Here is an 18,119-nt window from a genome sequence, read left to right on the forward strand (position 1 = left end):
TGTTAAGGTGTGTGCTAGAGAGCGCGTTACTGTTAATGTGGGTGTTCGTGTGTGTTAGAGTTAATGCGTGTGTTGGAGTGTGAACTTGGGTGTGTGTGTATGTTCAAATGTGTGTTAGTGTTAATGTATGTGTTGGAGTGTATGTTAGTGTTAATTTGTGTGTTGGAGTGTGTGTTAGTGTTAATGTGTGTTTGAGTATGTGTTAGTGTTAATGTGTGTGTTACTGTTCATGTGTGTTAGAGTTAATGCATGCGTTAGTGTTAATGTATGTGTGTGTTTGTTAGAATGTGTGTTAGTGTGTGGTAGTTTTAATGTGTGTGTTCGAGTATGTGTATTAGTGTTCGTGTGTGTTGGAGTATGTGTTAGTGTTAATGTGTGTGTTACTGTTCATGTGTGTTAGTGTTAATGTGTGTTGAAGTGTATGTTAGTGTTAATTTGTGTGTTGGAGTGTGTGTTAGTGTTAATGTGTGTGTTTGAGTATGTGTTAGTGTTAATGTGTGTGTTACTGTTCATGTGTGTTAGAGTTAATGCATGTGTTAGTGTTAATGTATGTGTGTGTTTGTTAGAATGTGTGTTAGTGTGTGTTAGTTTTAATGTGTGTGTTCGAGTATGTGTATTAGTGTTCGTGTGTGTTAGACTGTATGTTAACGTTAATGTGTGTGTTGGAGTGTGTGTTAGTATTAATGTGTGTTAGAGTGTGTGTTCAGGAGTGTGTGTGTTGGAGTGTGTGTTAGTGTTAATGTGTGTGATACATTTTGTGTTAGTGTTAATGTGTGTTAGAGTTTGTGTTCAGGGGTGTGTGTGTTAGTGTGTGTTAGTGTTAATGTGTGTTAGAGTTTGTGTTCAGGGGTGTGTGTGTTAGTGTGTGTCAGTGTTAATGTGTGTGTTGGAGTGTGTGTGCTAGTATTAATGTGTGCGTTGTAGTGTGTTCGTGTTAATATGTTTTAGAGTGTGTGCTATTGTTAATGTGTGTTAGAGTTTGTGTTTAGGGGTGTGTGTGTTGGAGTGTGTGTTAGTGTTAATGTGTGTGTTGGAGTGTGTTAGTGTTAATATGTTTTAGAGTGCGTGTTAGTGTTAATGTGTGTTAGAGTTTGTGTTTAGGGGTGTGTGTGTTGGAGTGTGTTAGTGTTAGTGTGTGTTAGATTGTGTGTTAGTGTTAATGTGTGTTAATGTGTGTGTTCGTGTTAATGTGTGTTAGAGTGCATGTTAATGTTAATGTGTGTTAGAATGTGTGTCAGTTTTGATGTGTGTGTTGGAGTGTGTGTTAGTGTTAATCTGTGTGTTAGTGTGTGTTATTGTTAATGTGTGTGTTAGAGTGTGTTAGTGTTAATCTCTGTGTTAGTGTGTGTTAGTGTTAATGTGTGTTAGTGTGTTAGTGTTAATCTGTGTGTTAGTGTGTGTTAGTGTTAATGTGTGTGTTAGGGTGTGTTAGTGTTAATCTGTGTGTTAGAGTGTGTTAGTGTTAATCTGTGTGTTAGAGTTTGTTAGTGTTAATCTGTGTGTTAGAGTGTGTTAGTGTTAATGTCTGTGTTAGTGTGTGTTAGTGTTAATGTGTGTGTTAGAGTGTGTTAGTGTTAATCTCTGTTAGTGTGTGTTAGTGTTAATGTGTGTGTTAGAGTGTGTTCGTGTTAATATGTGTTAGTGTGTGTTAGTGTTAATGTGTGTGTTAGAGTGTGTTAGTGTTAATGTGTGTGTTAGAGTGTGTTAGTGTTAATCTGTGTGTTAGAGTGTGTTAGTGTTAATCTGTGTGTTAGAGTGTGTTAGTGTTAATCTGTGTGTTAGAGTATGTTAGTGTTAATATGTGTTAGTGTGTGTTAGTGTTAATGTGTGTGTTAGAGTGTGTTAGTGTTAATCTGTGTGTTAGAGTGTGTTAGTGTTAATCTGTGTGTTAGAGTGTGTTAGTGTTAATCTGTGTGTTAGAGTGTGTTAGTGTTAGTGTGTTAGAGTGTGTTAGTATTAATATGTGTTAGTGTTAATGTGTGTGTTAGAGAGTGTTAGTGTTAATATGTGTTAAAGTGTGTGTCAGTGTTAATGTGTGTGTTCAGGTGTGTGTTCAGGTGTACTGACACGAGGTGATCTGAGCCACACCCGAGTGTGTTTGAGCCCTGAAGTGCAGTGCGTTTGAGGAGTGCGATCGCTGCGTCTGGCACTCGATGTGCTTCACTTGGGCTCGTAGTGATCAGTAACCTCGCGGAACTCGAGCCCTACAGCGCTCACGTTTCACTTCTCTGGAAAATGTTTGGGGTGATAATGGGTTTGAATCTCACCTTATTGATGCGTGTGAATGACAGAGGGTGAGTGACGCTGCACGGTGATGACGCAAACACTCGGGACCAGAACGAGTGCAGAGGGGGGAGGGGGCACTTACCCTCAGGAGTGGGACGAGGAAATCGCTCCTAGTGCGAGTCCACACTCCGAGTGTGTGAATATTCAGAAGTGTGGACTTGTGTTTAAAGTTGTGTGTTAGTTTTAGAAGTGTGTGTTAGTGAGTGTTAGTGTTTCAAAGCATTTATTAGTGTAAGTCTGTGTTTAGAAGTGTGTGTTAGTGAGTGTTAGTGTTTAAAAGCATGTATTAGTGTAAGTCTGTGTTTAGAAGTGTGTGTTAGTGAGTGTTAGTGTTTAAAAGCATGTATTAGTGTAAGTCTGTGTTTAGAAGTGTGTGTTAGTGAGTGTTAGTGTTTAAAAGCATGTATTAGTGTAAGTCTGTGTTTAGAAGTGTGTGTTAGTGAGTGTTAGTGTTTAAAAGCATGTATTAGTGTAAGTCTGTGTTTAGAAGTGTGTGTTAGTGAGTGTTAGTGTTTAAAAGCATGTATTAGTGTAAGTCTGTGTTTAGAAGTGTGTGTTAGTGAGTGTTAGTGTTTAAAAGCATGTATTAGTGTAAGTCTGTGTTTAGAAGTGTGTGTTAGTGAGTGTTAGTGTTTAAAAGCATGTATTAGTGTAAGTCTGTGTTTAGATGTGTGTGTTAGTGAGTGTTAGTGTTTAAAAGCATGTATTAGTGTAAGTCTGTGTTTAGAAGTGTGTGTTAGTGAGTGTTAGTGTTTAAAAGCATGTATTAGTGTAAGTCTGTGTTTAGAAGTGTGTGTTAGTGAGTGTTAGTGTTTAAAAGCATGTATTAGTGTAAGTCTGTGTTTAGAAGTGTGTGTTAGTGAGTGTTAGTGTTTAAAAGCATGTATTAGTGTAAGTCTGTGTTTAGATGTGTGTGTTAGTGAGTGTTAGTGTTTAAAAGCATGTATTAGTGTAAGTCTGTGTTTAGAAGTGTGTGTTAGTGAGTGTTAGTGTTTAAAAGCATGTATTAGTGTAAGTCTGTGTTTAGAAGTGTGTGTTAGTGAGTGTTAGTGTTTAAAAGCATGTATTAGTGTAAGTCTGTGTTTAGAAGTGTGTTAGTGAGTGTTAGTGTTTAAAAGCATGTATTAGTGTAAGTCTGTGTTTAGAAGTGTGTGTTAGTGAGTGTTAGTGTTTAAAAGCATGTATTAGTGTAAGTCTGTGTTTAGAAGTGTGTGTTAGTGAGTGTTAGTGTTTAAAAGCATGTATTAGTGTAAGTCTGTGTTTAGAAGTGTGTGTTAGTGAGTGTTAGTGTTTAAAAGCATGTATTAGTGTAAGTCTGTGTTTAGAAGTGTGTTAGTGAGTGTTAGTGTTTAAAAGCATGTATTAGTGTAAGTCTGTGTTTAGAAGTGTGTGTTAGTGAGTGTTAGTGTTTAAAAGCATGTATTAGTGTAAGTCTGTGTTTAGAAGTGTGTGAGAATGAGTCTGTATTTATGTGTGTTAGTGTGAGTTAGTTTTTAGAAGTGTGTATTAGTGTGTGTTCATGTTTCAGTGTGTTAATGTTTACAAGTGTGTGTTAGTGTTTCAAAGTGTGTGTTACTTTGAGTTAGTGTTCAGTAGTGTGTGTTAGTGTGCATCAGTATTGAGAAGTGTGTGTTTTTGTTGAGAAGTGTATGCTACTGTGTGTTGGCATTTAGAAGTGTGTGCTATTGTGTGTGAGTGTTGAGAAGTGTGTTATTGTGTGTTAGTGTTGAGAAGTATGTTATTGTGTGTTAGTGTTGAGAAGTGTGTTATTGTGTGTGTGAGTGTATTGAGAAGTGTGTTATTGTGTGTTAGTGTGTGTTATTGTGTGTTAGTGTTGAGAAGTGTGTTATTGTGTGTTAGTGTTGAGAAGTGTGTTATTGTGTGTTAGTGTGTGTGTTATTGTGTGTGAGTGTGTTGAGAAGTGTGTTATTGTGTGTTAGTGTGTGTGTGTTATTGTGTGTTAGTGTTGAGAAGTGTGTTTTTGTGTGTTAGTGTTGAGAAGTCTATGTTATTGTTGAGAAATGTGAGCTGGTGTGTGTGGGTATTTAGAAGTGTGTGTTATTGTGTGTTAGTGTTGAGAAGTGTGTTATTATGTGTTAGTGTGTGTGTTATTGTGTGTGAGTGTGTTGAGAAGTGTGTTATCGTGTGTTAGTGTGTGTGTTATTGTGTGTTAGTGTTGAGAAGTGTGTTATTGTGTGTTAGTGTTGAGAAGTGTGTTATTGTGTGTGAGTGTTGAGAAGTGTGTTATTGTGTGTGAGTGTTGAGAAGTGTGTGTGTGTGTTATTGTGTGTTAGTGTGTGTGTTATTGTGTGTTAGTGTTGAAAAGTGTGTTATTGTGTGTGAGTGTTGAGAAGTGTGTTATTGTGTGTTAGTGTGTGTGTTATTGTGTGTGAGTGTGTCGAGAAGTGTGTTATTGTGTGTTAGTGTTGAGAAGTGTGTTATAGTGTGTTAGTGTGTGTGTTATTGTGTGTGTGTGTGTGTTGAGAAGTGTGTTATTGTGTGTTAGTGTTGAGAAGTGTGTTAGTGTGTTAGTGTGTGTGTTATTGTGTGTGAGTGTGTTGAGAAGTGTGTTATTGTGTGTTAGTGTTGAGAAGTGTGTTATTGTGTGTTAGTGTGTGTGTTGAGAAGTGTGTTATTGTGTGTTAGTGTTGAGAAGTGTGTTATTGTGTGTTAGCGTTGAGAAGTGTGTTATTGTGTGTGAGTGTGTTGAGAAGTGTTATTGTGTGTTAGTGTGTGTTATTGTGTGTGAGTGTATTGAGAAGTGTGTTAGTGTGTTAGTGTGTGTGTTATTGTGTGTGAGTGTGTTGAGAAGTGTGTTATTGTGTGTTAGTGTTGAGAAGTGTGTTATTGTGTGTTAGTGTGTGTGTTGAGAAGTGTGTTATTGTGTGTTAGTGTTGAGAAGTGTGTTATTGTGTGTTAGCGTTGAGAAGTGTGTTATTGTGTGTGAGTGTGTTGAGAAGTGTTATTGTGTGTTAGTGTGTGTTATTGTGTGTGAGTGTATTGAGAAGTGTGTTATTGTGTGTTAGTGTGTGTGAGTGTTGAGAAGTGTGTTATTGTGTGTGTGTTGAGAAGTGTGTTATTGTGTGTTAGTGTTGAGAAGTGTGTTATTGTGTGTTAGCGTTGAGAAGTGTGTTATTGTGTGTGAGTGTTGAGAAGTGTGTTATTGTGTGTGTGTTGAGAAGTGTGTTATTGTGTGTGAGTGTGTGTGTTATTGTGTGTGAGTGTGTTATTGTGTGTTAGTGTTGAGAAGTGTGTTATAGTGTGTTATTGTGTGTGTGTGTTGAGAAGTGTGTTATTGTGTGTTAGTGTTGAGAAGTGTGTTATTGTGTGTTAGTGTGTGTGTTATTGTGTGTATGTTGAGAAGTGTGTTATTGTGTGTTAGTGTTGAGAAGTGTGTTATTGTGTGTTAGTGTGTGTGTTATTGTGTGTGTGTTGAGAAGTGTGTTATTGTGTGTTAGTGTTGAGAAGTGTGTTATTGTGTGTTAGCGTTGAGAAGTGTGTTATTGTGTGTGAGTGTTGAGAAGTGTGTTATTGTGTGTTAGTGTGTGTGTTATTGTGTGTGAGTGTGTTGAGAAGTGTGTTATTGTGTGTTAGTGTTGAGAAGTGTGTTATTGTGTGTTAGTGTGTGTGTTATTGTGTGTGTGTTGAGAAGTGTGTTATTGTGTGTTAGTGTTGAGAAGTGTGTTATTGTGTGTGAGTGTTGAGAAGTGTGTTATTGTGTGTTAGTGTGTGTGTTATTGTGTGTGAGTGTGTTGAGAAGTGTGTTATTTTGTGTTAGTGTGTTATTGTGTGTGAGTGTATTGAGAAGTGTGTTATTGTGTGTTAGTGTTGAAAAGTGTGTTATTGTGTGTTAGTGTGCGTTATTGTGTGTGTGAGTGTATTGAGAAGTGTGTTATTGTGTGTTAGTGTTGAGAAGTGTGTTATTGTGTGTTAGTGTTGAGAAGTGTGTTATTGTGTGTTAGTGTTGAGAAGTGTGTTATTGTGTGTTAGTGTGTGTGTTATTGTGTGTGAGTGTTGAGAAGTGTGTTATTGTGTGTGAGTGTCTGTGTTATTGTGTGTGTGTCGAGAAGTGTGTTATTGTGTGTTAGTGTTGAGAAGTGTGTTATTGTGTTAGTGTTGAGAAGTGTGTTATTGTGTGTTTGTGTGTGTGTGTGTGTTGAGAAGTGTGTTATTGTGTGTGAGTGTTGAGAAGTGTGTTATTGTGTGTTAGTGTGTGTGTGTTATTGTGTGTGAGTGTGTTGAGAAGTGTTATTGTGTGTTAGTGTGTGTTATTGTGTGTGAGTGTATTGAGAAGTGTGTTATTGTGTGTTAGTGTGTGTGAGTGTTGAGAAGTGTGTTATTGTGTGTGAGTGTGTTGAGAAGTGTGTTATTGTGTGTTAGTGTTGAGAAGTGTGTTATTGTGTGTTAGCGTTGAGAAGTGTGTTATTGTGTGTGAGTGTTGAGAAGTGTGTTATTGTGTGTTATTGTGTGTGAGTGTTGAGAAGTGTGTTATTGTGTGTGAGTGTGTGTGTTATTGTGTGTGAGTGTGTTGAGAAGTGTGTTATTGTGTGTTAGTGTTGAGAAGTGTGTTATTGTGTGTTAGTGTTGAGAAGTGTGTTATTGTGTGTTATTGTGTGTGTTATTGTGTGTGAGTGTGTTGAGAAGTGTGTTATTGTGTGTTAGTGTTGAGAAGTGTGTTATTGTGTGTGAGTGTTGAGAAGTGTGTTATTGTGTGTGAGTGTTGAGAAGTGTGTTATTGTGTGTTATTGTGTGTGTGTGTGTTAGTGTGTGTGTTATTGTGTGTGAGTGTGTTGAGAAGTGTGTTATTGTGTGTTAGTGTGTGTGTTATTGTGTGTTAGTGTTGAAAAGTGTGTTATTGTGTGTGTGTGTGTTATTGTGTGTGAGTGTGTTGAGAAGTGTGTTATTGTGTGTTAGTGTGTGTGTTATTGTGTGTTAGTGTTGAAAAGTGTGTTATTGTGTGTGAGTGTTGAGAAGTGTGTTATTGTGTGTTAATGTGTGTGTTATTGTGTGTGAGTGTGTCGAGAAGTGTGTTATTGTGTGTTAGTGTTGAGAAGTGTGTTATAGTGTGTGTTATTGTGTGTGTGTGTGTTGAGAATTGTGTTATTGTGTGTTAGTGTTGAGAAGTGTTATTGTGTGTTAGTGTTGAGAAGTGTGTTATTGTGTGTTAGTGTGTGTGTTATTGTGTGTGAGTGTGTTGAGAAGTGTGTTATTGTGTGTTAGTGTTGAGAAGTGTGTTATTGTGTGTTAGTGTGTGTGTTATTGTGTGTGTGTTGAGAAGTGTGTTATTGTGTGTGAGTGTTGAGAAGTGTGTTATTGTGTGTTAGTGTGTGTGTTATTGTGTGTGAGTGTGTTGAGAAGTGTGTTATTTTGTGTTAGTGTGTGTTATTGTGTGTGAGTGTATTGAGAAGTGTGTTATTGTGTGTTAGTGTGCGTTATTGTGTGTGAGTGTATTGAGAAGTGTGTTATTGTGTGTTATTGTTGAGAAGTGTGTTATTGTGTGTTAGTGTTGAGAAGTGTGTTATTGTGTGTTAGTGTTGAGAAGTGTGTTATTGTGTGTTAGTGTTTGTGTTATTGTGTGTGAGTGTTGAGAAGTGTGTTATTGTGTGAGTGTCTGTGTTATTGTGTGTGTGTCGAGAAGTGTGTTATTGTGTGTTAGTGTTGAGAAGTGTGTTATTGTGTTAGTGTTGAGAAGTGTGTTATTGTGTGTTTGTGTGTGTGTGTGTGTGTGTGTTGAGAAGTGTGTTATTGTGTGTGAGTGTTGAGAAGTGTGTTATTGTGTGTTAGTGTGTGTGTGTTATTGTGTGTGAGTGTGTTGAGAAGTGTCTTATTGTGTGTTAGTGTGTGTGAGTGTTGAGAAATGTGTTATTGTGTGTGAGTGTGTGTGTTATTGTGTGTGAGTGTGTTGAGAAGTGTGTTATTGTGTGTTAGTGTTCAGAAGTGTGTTATTGTATATTAGTGTGTGTTATTGTGTGTGTGTGTGTGTGTGTTGAGAAGTGTGTTATTGTATATTAGTGTGTGTTATTGTGTGTGTGTGTGTGTGTGTTGAGAAGTGTGTTATTGTGTGTGAGTGTTGAGAAATGTGTTATTGTGTGTTATTGTGTGTGTGTGTGTGTGTGTGTGTTGAGAAGTGTGTTATTGTGTGTTAGTGTTGAGAAGTGTGTTATTGTGTGTGAGTGTTGAGAAGTGTGTTATTGTGTGTTATTGTGTGTGTTATTGTGTGTTGAGTGTGTTGAGAAGTGTGTTATTGTGTGTTATTGTGTGTGAGTGTTGAGAAGTGTGTTATTGTGTGTTAGTGTGTGTGTTATTGTGTGTGAGTGTGTTGAGAAGTGTCTTATTGTGTGTTAGTGTGTGTGTTATTGTGTGTGTGTTGAGAAGTGTGTTATTGTGTGTTAGTGTGTGTGTGTGTTATTGTGTGTGTTATTGTGTGTGAGTGTGTTGAGAAGTGTGTTATTGTGTGTTAGTGTTGAGAAGTGTGTTATTGTGTGTGAGTGTTGAGAAGTGTGTTATTGTGTGTTATTGTGTGTGAGTGTTGAGAAGTGTGTTATTGTGTGTTATTGTGTGTATGTGTGTTGAGAAGTGTGTTATTGTGTGTGAGTGTTGAGAAGTGTGTTATTGTGTGTTAGTGTTCAGAAGTGTGTTATTGTATGTTAGTGTGTGTTATTGTGTGTGTGTGTGTGTGTGTTGAGAAGTGTGTTATTGTGTGTTAGTGTTCAGAAGTGTGTTATTGTATGTTAGTGTGTGTTATTGTGTGTGTGTGTGTGTGTGTGTGTGTGTGTGTGTGTGTGTGTGTGTGTGTGTGTTGAGAAGTGTGTTATTGTGTGTTAGTGTTGAGAAGTGTGTTATTGTGTGTGAGTGTTGAGAAGTGTGTTATTGTGTGTTAGTGTGTGTTATTGTGTGTGTGAGTGTATTGAGAAGTGTGTTATTGTGTGTTAGTGTGTGTTATTGTGTGTGTGAGTGTATTGAGAAGTGTGTTATTGTGTGTTAGTGTGTGTATTAGTGTTGAGAAGTGTGTGTTAGTGTGTGTGTTAGGGTTGAGAAGTGTGTGTGTGTGTGTGTGAGAGAGAGAGAGAGAGAGAGAGAGAGAGAGTGCAGGAGACTCACCTGCAGAACCTCAGCCATGTTCCTGGTACAGAACCACGACTGTGTATTATTTGTTTACTAAGAGCCCCAGATTGTAGCCCAGCGTAACCATGGAAATGACGTGTGAATAAAGATGGGTATGTGGATCTGACCCATGAGGATGTCTGTGTACAGTGTGTGTGTGTGTGTGTGTGTGTGTGTGTGTGTGTGTGTGTGTTACTGTTTAGGAGCTATAATGAAAGTTTGCACGTTGTGTGCTGAAGTGAGTGAACCGATTTCAATAAATTAGATGAGGTGAGATTAGATTTATTTGGACGTCCTCTAACACACCTGAGACAGGTCAGATTACAGCTATAGGCCACGCCCACTTTTATTCTCTTACACTTCTTCAGGTACAGCTGTCATTCTCATGTCCAGTTTTGTCCACTGAGCAGTTTGATTCCACACCGCAGGGGTTCTGTGGTTCTCACTCTTGCGGGTTCTTGTTAGACCCACACCACTGGGTATTGGACCTGCTCTTGTTAGCAGAGTCAGGGTTCTGGAACAGGGCCAGTTCTATGACTGAGTCAGTGGCGGCTGCTGGTTTTTAAAACAGGGGAAGCCCATTTTACGCATTCATCGTAAAACCTGTAGGCCGGATATCAAAGCATAGAAAGGTGTGCCCCATTAGTATAGTGAACTAGACAACCCCACCTAGTGGCAGAAAGTATTTTTGCTTGTACATTTCATGTTATAGTCTGGCTTGCCAGGCTAGTGCCTCATATCCTTAATCAAAAATATCAAACATCCAAAAATCACTGGCTATTCAACGAAGAGCCTTGAACATCATACCCTGATATGCAACACAGAGTCTTTAACACAACACCCAGCTGTGCAACACATCCTTGAACATCTTCTGCAACACAGTCTGGAAATTCATAACCAGGTAGGCTATGCAACACACAGAACCTTGAATATTATACCCAGGTATAACCTATAACACAGAGCCCACCATTCTCTTAACATTACTGAACAATATACACACTTCACATTCATGAACATTATATGATGCACACTATTTATACACAAATTCTGCCCTCCGCTCCTTTTCCAGAAAATGGTCTGTGACCCTGTCATACCAGCTGGTTGTGCTTTCCAGAGACTTCACCAATTTCTGTTAGCAGCTAGCACTGCAGATCCCAATAAGGCTCAAGCTAGCCTACAACCAGATTGAACTACAAATGAAATAAACGAGTGAATTCACGAATGATCAAACTGATAGAATGGATGAAAGTTAACGGAGCACAACGAGTAATATTTACATTTATTTACAGAGTAATGTACAGAGACATCAATGAGAAATAATGTTTATATGAAAAGAAATTCGGACAGCACTTTGGCACACGACTACACTTTCTCGACATCCGCTAGGGACTGATCATACTTCCGTGTTCCTCGCCGACGCTGAAGCACAGAGCCCGCCCTCCTCATGTCTTTCAAACACTACCTCCAATAATCCTTCATCAGCCCGGCTTCTTGTCCCTCCCACTGTCTCGTTAGTCCCAGAGAAGCCCGGCTTCCCTGGAAGTGACGATTTTGTCGAATTTAACCAATAACAACTAGCCGAAATTGGCTGTTCAGAGCCCTCTCATAGACTGCAATGGATACCCGGCTGCCAGCCATAGAGCCCATTGAAATAAGAAAGGTTACAGCCAGTGTTGCCAGATTGGGTGGTTTTAAGTGCATTTTGGCAGGTTTTGAACATATTTTGGCTGGAAAATGTCAGCAGTATCTGGCAACGCTGGTTACAGCCTGGCAGCAAAGGTGATTCTCGTAGTGAACTGCAAGTTCGTCAGACATCACTCAAATAAGTTACAGGATAGTTATGAACGTAAATACAATCTTGGGCATATATTATGTTATGCAAGTTATTGTTTTAATGAGAATTTAACGTCATAGATGCCGCAGTTTGGGGAGAGAATTTTAGGGGAAGCTCGGCTTCCCTTGTTGTCTCTGAGAAATCGCCCCTGGACTGAGTAAAAGAACAGACCCAAATAATCACACGAATCTGTACTCTGCTTCGTCCCTCTGAGAGGTTCCGTGTAGAAACCTAAATCTGAGCTCTTCCCTTTTAGAGCCAGTTCCAGGGAGACCCTCGATGGAGCTGTTATCCTGACATTAAACCATTCAAGAGCTCTTCATTCAGAGAGTATATTTCAGGGTCCTGTAAAACTCCTCTCATGATCTGAATGAGTGTGAACGATGTGGGTTCTGAACCTGTGAGTGACTGCTCTGAGGGGACACGGTTCCACTGAGTTCCTGAAAAAGTTCTTCAGTGGAGCTTTATGGAGGAACCATCAACGGTTCTGTGTAGGCATCACAGCAGCGTCACTCTGTCACTCAATAATAATAAATTAACCCTAATCCTGATATCAGACTTGAGAAAGAGAGAGAGAGAGACAGACAGACAGACAGACAGAGAGAGACACACACACACACACACACACACACACACACACACACACACACACACACACAGAGGCTTTGATGTGCTTAATTAAAAGCGGTGCGTATTGGATGACGTGTCTGTGATCTGATCCACTGTCTGTGATTAAAGAACTGTTTAAATGAGACAGACACATGCTTCTCCCCGTCTGTCTGTCTATCTGTCTCTCTCTCTCTCTGTGTTGAACCGTAGACAGCAGTAATGTGAGCTCTGTGCTCAGTAACACATGGCGACTGGATGAGAGCAGGAACTGTTCCAGCTGTAATTACTGATCAGCTCTGTGTGTGTGTGTGTGTGTGTGTGTGTGTGTGTGTGTTTACTGATTAATGACAGGAACCGTCGTCTAAATTTATTAATCTCATTAAACAGGTACATGATTCAGGGCTGTGTACTTAAATTACACGTTACTTAATATATTAAACAATCAAATGCATTACAATATTAATAAGTGTATAATGAATATTTATGCGTGTATAATGTTTTAGTGAATATTATCCATGTGTGTTTCCTGTTTGAACACACAGCTGATTCTGCACATCAGTTTATGAACACACCCTTCATTAAGGTAATATGGGTGTGTGTGTGTGTGTGTGTGTGTGTGTGTGTGTGTGTGTGTGTGTGTACACTGGGGAAACACTGTGCAGTATGTCAAACTCTTGAACACTGTGCGATTGAGCCCTCCTGAACGGGTGTGGCAAGTGTGTGTGTGTGTTTATCCTGTCTAGCCGTCATGAAGTGGAGTGCTGTGCTGCTCGTGCTCTCCTGGGAGCCTGAAATAACCGCTAAACCTTACACAGTAACCCGGAATAACACACACACACACACACACACACACACACACACACACACACACACACTTCCCCCAGGCCGCAGGTTGACGCCGTTATACAGGAATAATGAACATCATCTCTCTCTGAATCAACATCACATAGAATAGATTTTTTCTTTTTTTTTTAACTTTGTTTACTCCACAGTGCTGCTGAGTTCTGCACTCTGATTGGTCAGAAAGTGTTGATTAATTCTCTCTAACAGCAGCTCTGACTGTAGTGCAGGTTTATATTAATGCACTCGTTCTGATACGTTATGGTTTCTATAGTAACAGCTCGTTCACAGGGGCGAGTCCAGCAGATGCTCCACTGATAATAAACAGGTTTATAAAATGTGTGTAATCACTGATCTGTCAGGAGAACTGTGTGTGTGTGTGTGTGTGTGTGTGTGTGTGTGTGTGTGTATCATCTCTGGAAGGAGTCCCCAGTGTGAGCGCTGTGTAACGGTCAGAGGTGAAGCTGTAACTAAGTTTTCTCATATCTTCCGGACAGAGGAGTTTACATTTCTTTACAGTTTCTCAGGAACACGACACGCTGTGGTTTTTTTTTGCCATATTAACCGTATTAATATTAATTGTAACTATAAATAAATAAAAAGTAAGACATCATTCATAATGAGTTAAAAATTGGCAAAGTGATGTGGTATAAGAGGAATAAACCACTTGCTGTTAGAGGAGAATAATCAACACTGGAATGGTGTGATGGAGTGTGTTTACTCTTCCCAGCAGTGAAGTTGATTATTTTTCTATAACAGCATGAATAGAAGTTTCCATCATGTCGAAATCTACAGCGTTGCTCTGAAGGACCCATGCTAGCACCTTTAGTTTTAGGAATATTTCATAATGAACTAAGTGTTACACAAACACTTTATATATCTGTGTTTCCTTGTAGGTGAGTGTGAGTTGGCTTCTGAATGGACTCATCTTTCCACAGCACCAGGAGAACCATATCAGGAACCTGGATGGACACATCATCCTCATAAAAGTCCATCAGCCCAGAAACAGAGATAAAATATCCCCTGTGCAGTCGATTTTTCTCCTGAGGAAGAGGTCAGAGAGAGTGAGAGATTTACTCATCATTGTGGTGAACAGGTCAGATCACCTGCTGAGGGTGGAAAATGTCGGCTGAAGAACAGAGTCTGTCAGAGGTGGAGTTGAGTCCCGGAGTGTCGGATGATGGCGGCTCTGTGTCCCCGAGGCGGGTGGGTCACACAGGAGACTCTCAGCTGGTGTCAGGAGGTGGGGCAGAGGAGGAAGGGGCGGGACTGTCTCACGCAGGAGTCTCGGTAAAATCAGATGACGAGGACGAGCGCTTCCCCATTGGCATCCGCGAGGCGGTCAGTCAGGTTCTGAATGGGTATGATTGGACGCTCGTGCCCATGCCAGTGCGCGTCAACACAGGCAGCAAGAGCAAACCACACGTCAAGAGGCCCATGAACGCCTTCATGGTGTGGGCTCAGGCTGCGCGACGCAAACTCGCGGACCAGTACCCTCATCTACACAATGCTGAGCTCAGCAAAACACTCGGCAAACTGTGGAGGTGAGGACCTGCCTGCCTGTCTGTCTGCCTGCCTGCCTGTCTGTCTGACTGCCTGTCTGTCTGCTCCTCTGTCTGTCTGCCTGCCTTCCTGTTTGTCTGTCTGTCTGTCTGTCTGTCTCATTTCTCCACAGTAACACACAGGGTATACAACTCTTCAGCAGCATGTGTTGATTATTGTGTGTTTTGCCCCTGGTGGGGTTAAAGGTCAAGCTGTAACTGGGGTTATTGTCTGTACTGCACTGATCAGTAGACTGGAACACACCACTGTTCTGGAGTCAGCAGCGTTGAGCACAACATTCCAAAAACAATGAGGGTTTATTATCATGTTTAATCTGGCCGTGTACAGTAAAGGGATTGGACATATCCTCTATTGAAAGTGTTCAGAAACCGGTGCAGACAGCTTTTCCACTCCACATTTACACACAATATCATTTGATTTGAAAATACAGTTGGAACAAAAGTGTATGTATTCATAAGAATATGTTTATTTTATGTTTATTAGATGTTTAAAACACAAAATTGCTTAAGAATAAACATATGTAGATGCTATTTTACATATACAGCATGAATATATCAAGATTACATCAAAATAAATCAAGTTCCAAATATAAACGCTGTGAAAAATGTTCTTGTGCAAGTTGTCTGTACGTACTGTACCTGGTGTCATGTTGCCATTGATAAAGTTCTCAGAGAAACTATGATTAAACAACACTAGGATGAAAAAAGCTATAAAGTCACAAGAAAGCAATGTCCCTAGGCACCACACCTTCAGACGAATGATAAGGAAAGTAACAGACACCAGCAGTCACTCGAAATGAGTTGCAGGACGGGCTGAAAGCAGCAGGAACAATAATCATCTGCTACACTTCAAGTTAAACCCTTTAACGTTAAACGCTAAACATTTACAAGCATGAGACAAATCAGGGCTATTTTGGAACATGTTCTGTTCAGAACAAAAAAACCAGAACTGCCAGTAATTCAGCGCATCATGTTTATATGAAAAAAGTGTTATATGTATGATCCCGAGAACACCAAGTGCGCCCACAGTGAAGTACAGAAGTGGAAACTGGGGTGAGGCAAACATCAAATTTACACCCATCCCTTTACTGGGCCACAACACACAACAAAAACACAGGAGCACATTGACATTTCACAGGGTGTTCATGAACTATAGAGCAAATATAGCAACATAGTGTGTGTGTGTGTGTGTGTGTGTGTGTGTGTGTGTGTGTGTGTGTCAGACTCTTGAATGAGAATGATAAGCGGCCATTCATCGAGGAGGCGGAGCGTCTGAGGAAGCAGCATAAGAAAGATTATCCGGAGTATAAATACCAACCCAGGAGACGGAAGAACGGGAAGCCGGGATCCAGCACTGACAGCGACGCCCACTCTGAAGGTGATGTCACTCACAGCCAATCACACTACAAGAGCCTCCACCTCGAGGCGGGGCACAGTGCTGGGGCAGGGTCTCCTCTCTCTGATGGACACCACACACACCCTGCAGGTGAGACACTGCACACTTACACACATACACAGTGTTTCCTTTTATACACAAACTGTTTAACTCGAGCTAAATCTGTTCCTCTCTCCGTGTTCAGGTTCCAACCACAGCCCCCCAACTCCTCCCACTACTCCCAAAACAGAGCTCCAGGGCAGCAAATCAGGTGAGGGGAAGAGAGAGGGTGGGGCCAGAGGGCTGGGAGTCGGGGCAGATGGAAGCTCTGCCTCTTCAGCTTCTGCCGCTTCCTCTAAGCCACACCTGGATTTCGTGAACGTGGACATCGGCGAGATCAGCCATGAAGTGATGGCCAACATGGAGCCGTTTGATGTCAATGAGTTTGACCAATACCTGCCTCCTAATGGACACCACCCATCAGGCTCAGGCTCTGCCTCCTGCCCCGCCCCGTCTCCTTCTCCTTACTCCTACTGGCTGTCAAAACAGCAGCTGAGCTCAGAAGGTGGGAAACCACAGATCAAGAGCGAGACGCATTTCTCGGGTAATGCTGACGCTTCGGTGGGCGGGGCTTCCACATCAGGAGGTGGAGCATCAGCGCATGTCACATACACACCTCTCAGCCTGCCTCATTATGGCTCTGCCTTCCCATCTTTGGCTTCCAGGGCGGCACCCTTTGCCGAATATGGAGATCATCAAGCATCTGGATCATATTACACACACTCTGGCCAATCGGGGCTTTACTCCGCCTTCTCCTACATGAGCACCGCCCAGAGGCCCATTTACACTGCCATCACTGACCCCGCCCCTGGGAATAGCCCCACCCACTGGGAACAGCCTGTGTATACCACCCTGACCCGACCGTAACACACACACACACACACACACACACACACACACACACACACACGTGCATGCACAGACAAGAGAAAGAGAAATAAGATGATGATGATGATGATGATGATGATGATGATGATAACAGTGTTGTCTCAGACACACAGATCACAACTTTAATGGGGAAAAACATTTGAGAGGCCACTAGCAACACACACACACACACACACACACACACACACACACACACACAGGTAAAGAACAAACATGATGATGATGATGAATATTTGTCTAACTGTTGTTGTGGATGATCACACATGGGTGGGCGGGTCTAACAGTACACAAATATAACACAGCGCACATGCCTGTTGATGCTACACACACACACACACACACACACACACACACACACACACACATTTAAACAGGACATTCTTTGTTGCTCATGTGGAATGGAATTTGAGTGTCAGTGTTTCTGAAGGACATTTTTAACTGCACATTTATACATCAAACTTTATTATTATTATTATTATTATTATTATTATTACAGTGATTATGAATTAATAATTTTTTCTTATTAACCAAAACGAGGCCATGTTCTTTTTACTGTTGTTGTTATAATCCTTGACTGTTGATGGGTTTGTCATCATGACCACCACTGAACTGCATTTTGGTGATGAATGAGTTTGTGTGTATGTTAATGTCAGTATCGATGTGTCGATATGATAAAATTACTGTAACCATTTTCATTTCTGAAACAACTTTGTGTTGTTTTATTGTAAACAGTGAGAGAGGATGTGAAATGCCAACCACGAGTGCCTACAGTACACTGAAACTCATTTAGATGTTTGTGTCATTTAAAAAAAAAATGTATAAGGTTAAAATGAAAAATTCATTCATAAATGACAGAAATACAGCTGCCAGAATTAATGAGGGGTGGAGCTTGTATATGGTGGGTGGAGCACCCAGTCACAGGATGTGCCTTCCTTGACTCTGACGACGAACATTTAATGATTTATGACACGGACGTCTTGTTAATATTTTCACTCTCTCTTTTTTTTATTTCTTTTCTAATTTTAAATTTAGTGTTCATTCGTCTATATTTAGTAGTATTATATATGTTAAAAATATACAAAAATTATACAAAGTGTTAGAGAATCTACATGCAGTAGGTGGAGCTTGTTTTATTTATATTGTTGTTTTTATTCTGTTTTCCTTTTAAGTGACTTTTTGTGTTCCACGTTGTTTTGTGTACGAGTTGTTTGTTAATGTGTTCCAGTAGAGACTAACGACACACATACTAAATAAAACTCAGTCTGCTTTTCTATAAAAAATAAAACTGCGGGTTTTCTGTAACGCACACACACACACATATGCACACACACACTTTTCGTGATATATTGTGTTTTTAAATATTGCAGTCAGACTGTATTAGAGACATCGCAGTGTTACACCACCACAGCCTCATGCACTTTATACACACATTCCTGCAAACAAGCTTTTGTGTCGGGGGGGCAGGGGGGGTTAGCCTGATTTCTAATTCCCTTCATTTAATCAGCTGTGATACTTTACACTAAACAAAGAGAACCATTCAGCTCTGAGAGAGAGAGAGAGA

At 40.4% G+C, this 18,119-nt stretch overlaps 1 protein-coding gene across 4 annotated transcripts in view; it reads left to right on the forward strand.

Annotated features, from left to right (window-relative positions):
- Window positions 1-17,796, forward strand: part of LOC132870476 (transcription factor Sox-10-like) — a 21,091-nt gene extending 3,295 nt beyond the window's left edge. For 2 of the 4 annotated variants that reach the window (XM_060904116.1, XM_060904118.1), the window contains exons 2-4: window positions 13,570-14,217; window positions 15,459-15,721; window positions 15,816-17,796. In XM_060904116.1, coding sequence (XP_060760099.1) covers window positions 13,796-14,217; window positions 15,459-15,721; window positions 15,816-16,537 — 1,407 coding nt within the window. In that variant the 5' untranslated portion in view covers window positions 13,570-13,795 and the 3' untranslated portion in view covers window positions 16,538-17,796. Of the gene's footprint in view, window positions 1-7,658; window positions 10,292-13,569; window positions 14,218-15,458; window positions 15,722-15,815 lie in introns of those variants that run through there. The other 2 variants (XM_060904117.1, XM_060904119.1) reach the window with 2 other exon arrangements.
- The last annotated feature ends 323 nt before the right edge of the window (window positions 17,797-18,119 follow it).

The sequence above is a fragment of the Neoarius graeffei genome, chromosome 22 (assembly GCF_027579695.1).
Source record: "Neoarius graeffei isolate fNeoGra1 chromosome 22, fNeoGra1.pri, whole genome shotgun sequence".
Classification (NCBI taxonomy): domain Eukaryota; kingdom Metazoa; phylum Chordata; class Actinopteri; order Siluriformes; family Ariidae; genus Neoarius; species Neoarius graeffei.